We start from the raw sequence: 6698 nt of genomic DNA on the forward strand, positions 1-6698 counted from the left end.
GTGACACGTAAAAGCACCCACTACACTCTCTGAGTGGTTGGCGTTAGGAAGGGCATCCAGCTGTAGAAACTCTGCCAAATCGGACTGGAGCCTGGTGTTGCCATCCGGTTTCACCAGTCCTCAGTCAAATCGTCCAACCCATGCTAGCATGGAAAGCGGACGTTAAACGATGATGATGATGATGATGATGAATACTAAAAAAAGAGAAAGAAGATACCATAAAAAGCAGGAAATTGGAAATTGAATGGAAAAAATATGTGGAGTTTTCTTAAATGACTCATATTTAGAAACAGTCAGACTTGGGATAGGTTAAGGAAAATGGATCTTTTGAAGACTGTGGATGGCATTGTTATGATGACCTAAGAATAGGCTGTAAAGCTACATTCATTCAGAAGACTTGTAAATGAGGAGATGATATCATCACCATGTCAATTATATGGTGAAATAGAAGATAGTAGCCTATTTAAAATCAGAATGTAAGAAACTAGCATAGAAACAGTACAAAGGCTAAAGATATGACAAAACTGGCACAAAAAATTGTAACATAACTGTGTAAAATACATAACACTGTAACAAAAATCTAATTTTTTTTTGTCTTTGGTTACTTAGAGTTATTTCCTATTTACTTCTACCTAGAAATCACTATCTAGGAAATGACTACCATTCCCTTCAAACTTTGCTTTTATGACCTGGACATCAATGTTTTGAAACTTAAGTGCTGAGTTGTTGAAGTAGAAATATCGTTATAGCAATTATTCTACTCAATACCACAAATTTGCTCGTCAGTTACTTCATCTTAACCACTTAATCACATATTGTTAGCCACTTATTGGCTGACGATATGTGCATCTCTGATCATGAGGAGTCGTTGAGGAGCCATCATAGCCATGTGTTGAGAGGGATTCTTTGGGGTTTGAATAAATGTAACAAAAGCAAAGTTTGAAGGAATAATAATTATCATTATCAAGGCCAGCGATTTTGAGTGGATGAAATTAGTTGATACCATTAACTCAAGTACTTGACTGATACTTATTGACTCTGAAGGGATGGAAGGTAAAGTTGATCTTGGTACACTTTCAGCTCAGGGTTAGACAAAATACTGCAAGACAGTATTCTACAAATCCACCATCCTAGGCCAAATACTTTTTGATGATGATGATGATGATGAAAATAATAATAATAATCCTTTCTACTACAGGCACAAGGCCTGAAATTTTGGGGTGGGGACTAGTTTATTACATTGACCACAGCACATTGTGCCCAGAGTGGGAATTTATCATTTTTGGAAGTTTTCCCCCAGATGTTTAAAATGTATATTTTCTGGTTCTCTAAACTCAAGAGATTACAAAGCAAAAAACCAAAGTAGGACCTTTGTAACCGAGAGAGACTTGAAGATCATCAGGGAAAGGCTTGGAAAAAGAGGACAGAGCAGTGTGGATCATCTGGTCATAAAACACATGGCAAATCATCCCCAGACTCAAACCACAGTGGATCAATAAATGCTACAGCAAAGGTCTCACTCGAAGGAAACCGAGGGTTCTGTGGCCTACTGCTAATGAGAAAGGGAAATATAAGGAGTTTGAAAACAAGGTATGTCAGGCTCTTTATAAAATGACAAGATCTACAGTGGAGAAATTGAGCAAGTTAACAAGCTCAGTATCCGATACAACAAAGGAATTATTTGGAGTGAAAGATAGTATCGGATAAGCGAAAGGAAAGTATGGATCAAGCAGGAGGATCAAGAAAATGAAATAGTTGAGGAAGAAAAAGACTAGCCTAAGAAAGCGATGGAAATGTGCCGTGGAAGACAAAAAACCTGGCTTTGTGCTGCTGTACGATAATTTAAAAAGAAAATGTTGATTTGTGCAATGACATATCTGCCGATATGAACGACGAAAGGAAAATAAAAGGATCTCGGGGACAGTTTCTGAAGGACCTGTATGGAGTTACTAAGAAGCTGTTCACTGAACTGAAGAGTGGCACTTTATCGTGCACAAAAGAAGAACTGGATGCTCTTATCAAAGAAACCTACAGTGATCCACACCGTAACCAGCCACTGCCACCTCTAAATGGGTTAAAGAATCTCTTAGAACCTGATATCAAATTTCAAATTGGGGACATTAGGGAGAAAGAGGTCAATGATTTCGTGAGAAAAGCTAGAGCAAAGAGTGTCCCAGGAGGTGATGGTGTCTCATATAAAGTATACAAATATTGCAATCGTTTGTGAAAGAAGCTCTTTGTCCTCCTCCGACAGCTGTGACATGAAGAGACTCTAATAGAGGATTGGTGCAAGACAGAAAGCATATACGTGCCGACGGCGATATCCTTATTGAATGTGGAAAGCAAGAACAGTGACATATTTACAGAGTAATGGATATGTTGATGAATCTGTTCAAAAGGCCAGAATCTTTGGGATCCAGTTTCGAGATGAGGTTTACAGCTGGAGATTTTACAACAAATTGGCACCAATTGGTGTTTGGCATTGCTGCTGGCTGCACAATATCTGTCATGTGCAGTTCTATATTTAAGAGATGAGGAATTATTTACATTATTTACATTCGACAGATATTTGTCCTCATCTTGTTTGTTGTTAACACAAAGTTTTGGCTGATATACCCCCCAGCCTTCTTCAGGTGTCTTGGGTTCTCATTCCTAAGGTATTTTTCGATGTTATTATTATTATTATTATTATTATTATTATTATTATTTTCATTATTATTATTAATCAGGTGACTGCTCGGAATCTGGTGTTTTCTGTCTATTATTTTACCTTCATCCCACAGGGGGAGGTGGTCTCCATTTTCCCATACATGATCAACTATATCCAATTCATCAATATCTCCTCGAGTCACAGCTTTGCGATGTTCATCTACCCTTATTTTGAGGGGGCGGCATGTTTCGCCTTTGTATAACCTACCACAGATGCATGTGATAGAGTACACGCAGTCTTTGGTCATATTCTCTTCTATTGGTGGTTTTACTCGAAGAAGATATTTGTGAAGTGTTGTATTACTCTTGAATACTGCCCTGATGTCTTATGAGCCACATATCTTTTGTATCTTTACGGAGAGGCCTTTCAAATAGGGTAGACAGATTGTGGACAGTTTTTTGGCCTCATCCCCTCTCTTCTTCCTAATTGGAGTGGATAGTATACTTTTGAGATAGTTGTTGCTTAACAGATCGTTAACAGGTCAGCTTGTGGTATACAGATGTCCTGAATCCATACTTGGTGCGTGTTATTAATACGTCCAGGAATGCCAACTGATTGTCTGTTTCCTTTTCCATTGTGAACTGTATGGATGGCTTTATTGAATTCACATGATCTAACAGCACTTGGACATCTTCCTGGTGGGGCCAGAGTATAAAGGTGTCATCAACATATCGCAGCCATAGTGTTGGTTTTAGTGGTGTTGATCCTAAAGCCAAATTCTCAAAGTATTCCATGTATATATTCACTATTACCGGTGGTAATGGTGAACCCATAGCTAAACCCTCCTCTTGTCGATATATATTAGTGTCCATTCTAAAGTAGGTAGTTTCTACACAGAAGGTCAACATTTCCATCAATTTTCTTATTGGTATACTAGTGCGTTCTTTTTGATGGATGTCTGTCACTAGTTTTCCTTGAATCACCGATAGTGCTTCACCAGTTGGGACTTTGGTGAACAGACTTATCACATATAGACTCACCATCTGGTTGGATTCAATTGGGGTATCCTTGGTCAATTCTGCGAAGTGGGGGGAATTCTTCACATACGATGTTGACTTTCCTGCTAATGGACTGATTATATCCACAAGGAAGCGGCTCAGTAGATGACATGCTGAACCTCTACAGCTCACTATAGGTCTTAATGGAATACTATCCTTGTGAATCTTGTGTTTGACTGGTACTTATTTTATTGACCCTGAAAGGATGAAAGGCAAATTCGACCTTGGTGGACTTTGAACTCAGAACATAAAGCCAGAAGAAATGCTGCTAAGCATTCTGTCCAGTATGTTAATGATTTTGTCAACTCAATAATAATAATCTTTTCCACTATAAGGCACAAGGACTGGAATTTTGGGGGAAGGGACGAGTCAATTGCATCAACCCCAGTGTTTCACTGGTACTTAATTTATCAAACCTGAAAGGATGAAAGGCAAAGTCGACCTCAGCAGAATTTGGATGCAGAACACAAAGACAAAAGAAATGTTTCTAAGCATTTCGCCCAGCATGCTAACGATTTTGCCAGCTCACTGCCTTAATAATAATACTACAAATAATAATAATGATTTCATATTTTGGCATGAGGATAGTAATTTGAGGGAGGGAGTAAATCAATTGCATTGACTCCAGAACTCAACTGGTACTTATTTTATCCACCCCAAAAGCACAAAAAGCAAAGTTAACCACAGAGGAATTTGGACTCAGAACATAAAGACCGACAAAATGCTGCTAAGCATTTGGCATGTCATGCTAACGATTCTGTCAGTTCGCTGCCTTAATATTAATGATAATAATTGTAATAATATTAATGATAATAAAAGTAGCAAGCACATTTAAATTAAAAGTTAACTCACCGGGATGTATTATAGAGTTGTTTTTAAAAGAACTCATTCCGTTATATTGGTTCAGTATATTTATGAAGACTATCTGTTGATCAGCAAATAAATGTATATATAAAATATATGTATGTATGTATCTCTCTCTCTCTCTCTCTCTCTCTCTCTCTCTGAAATAATAGTTATCTATTTATGTGTACGTATATATATATGTGTGTGTTTGTGTCTGGACATTTGGAAAATATTTCCTTTACTGTTTTTGTTGTTCTTTAAATAAATGAGCACAAATGAAATAGTATTAAACAACGATTGCCAGACGGAGCACAGGATATAAGGAGGGGCAAGAAAATTTCAGAAGCATGAATGAGATGACAAGAGGAGAGGTGTGAGGCTAGAATCAGAGACAATAAATATGAATTGGTGTATAATGAGTTTACAGCTTATTGCTATTATTATTATTATTATTATTTGCTCTTGTGGCAAATAAATGAAATCATCATCAACATCATCATCATCATCGTCAGCAGCAGCAGTAGTAGTAGTAGTGGTTATTGTTGTTATGGTGGTGGTGGTGGTGGTAATAATTGTATTGGCAGTGGGGGTGGAGATGATGGTAGTGGTAGTGGTAATAGTTGTGGTGGCAGTAGTGGTGATGACAGTGGTGGTGGTGGTGGTGGTGGTGGTGGTGGTGGAGGAAGAGATAATAGTAGTGGTGGGCAGCAGCAGCAGCAGTAACAGTATAAATAATAAGTTTCTAGGATGCTACAATTCATCCTTTATTCTATGCTTTCTTTATTCTGTGGTTTCTGTTTCGTGGTTTTTCGGAAATGCGTGCTACAAGACAACCGGCCATGCAACAAGCCACTGGTACTGCGGTCACTAGCTACACTGACCTCTCACCTGTTCACAAGAAAGTAACATCCACCACTACCACCACCGTCACCCTCACCAATACCACCATCACCACCACTATCACCACCATCTTCATGGTGATGATGACAGCAACAACAACAACAGCTGCCTGATAGCCATCAGCACCACCTCCACCACCACCACCACCTCCACCACCACCGACGGTCATGCAGTCTTGACAATGAACAATTGAAAGCAATTGTTGAATGAAACCCATGTCAAAGTGTCAGAGAAATATCTCAAGTACTTGGTGTCAGTATTGCAACGGTCTCATGCAATCTGCAGAAGATTGGTAAGAGGAAAATGCATGAGCTCAGTGAAAATCAAAAAGTTCGGCGTTTTGATTGATGCTCTTTCTGTGAAACACCAATGATCCTTTTCTTGGCCGAATAGTCACTTGTGACGAAAAGTGAATTCTTTATGATGACCCTTAAACAATCAGGTAAATGGCTTGATCATGATGAATCCCCCAAACACTTCCCAAAGCCGAAGTTGCATCAGCAAAAGATTATGGTGACTGTCTGGTGGTCTGCAATTGGTGCTGTCCATTACAGCTTTCTGGAAGCCAATCAGAGCATTACAGCAGAGGTTTACTGCAATGAACTCGTTGAAATGCATGCTCTCTGCATTGGTGAATTGGCTTGGCCCAATTCTGCTCTATGATAATGCAAAGCCACATGTTGCAAGAATGATACTGCAGAAACTCACAGACATAGGATACGAGACTTTATCATATCCTCCATATTCTCCTGATCTTTCACTCACTGACTACCATTTTTTTTAAGCATTTAAACACGTTTTTAAGCGATAAAATCTTCAGGTCCAAACCAGAGGTGGAATCAGCTTTCAAAGATTTCTTAGCATCAACGCCAATAAGTTTTTATCAATGAGGCATAAATATTCTTGTTGATCGATGGCAGAGATGCATAGATATTCATGGCTCATACTTTGACTAATCAAAATATTTCTATTGTTAATTTTTCCAGAATAAAATTATGTTTCTGAAATCAGCCATTATTTTCGGAACAAGCTAATAATACAAAACAGAATAGAAAACATTTATGACTTAGGTCATTTGCATAATTTAAAGAAAAATTAACTAAGAGAAATAACTCAAAGTGGTTAGTAGCATGAATGGGTTTGTAAAATATCATGCAAAATAAATTCTTGAATTATTAAAATTAGAGTCATCAAGAGATCAGACTAGAAACATAGCCACGTGACCACATTTTTTTTTTTTTTTT

At 38.1% G+C, this 6698-nt stretch overlaps 2 protein-coding genes across 3 annotated transcripts in view; one reads left to right on the forward strand and one right to left on the reverse strand.

Moving 5' to 3' along the window:
- The window catches only part of LOC106871247 (uncharacterized), a 54441-nt gene extending 49538 nt beyond the window's left edge, over nt 1–4903 (reverse strand). Inside the window, exon 1 of the mRNA XM_014917600.2 lies at nt 4561–4903. Coding sequence (XP_014773086.1) covers nt 4561–4597 — 37 coding nt within the window. The 5' untranslated portion in view covers nt 4598–4903. The remainder of the gene's footprint in view (nt 1–4560) is intronic.
- LOC106871245 (peptidyl-prolyl cis-trans isomerase-like 1) overlaps nt 1–6698 on the forward strand; it is an 82051-nt gene that overhangs the window by 55032 nt on the left and 20321 nt on the right. The gene's annotated exons all lie outside the window — the stretch shown is intronic.

This window comes from Octopus bimaculoides, chromosome 5, assembly GCF_001194135.2.
Source record: "Octopus bimaculoides isolate UCB-OBI-ISO-001 chromosome 5, ASM119413v2, whole genome shotgun sequence".
Classification (NCBI taxonomy): Eukaryota; Metazoa; Mollusca; class Cephalopoda; order Octopoda; family Octopodidae; genus Octopus; species Octopus bimaculoides.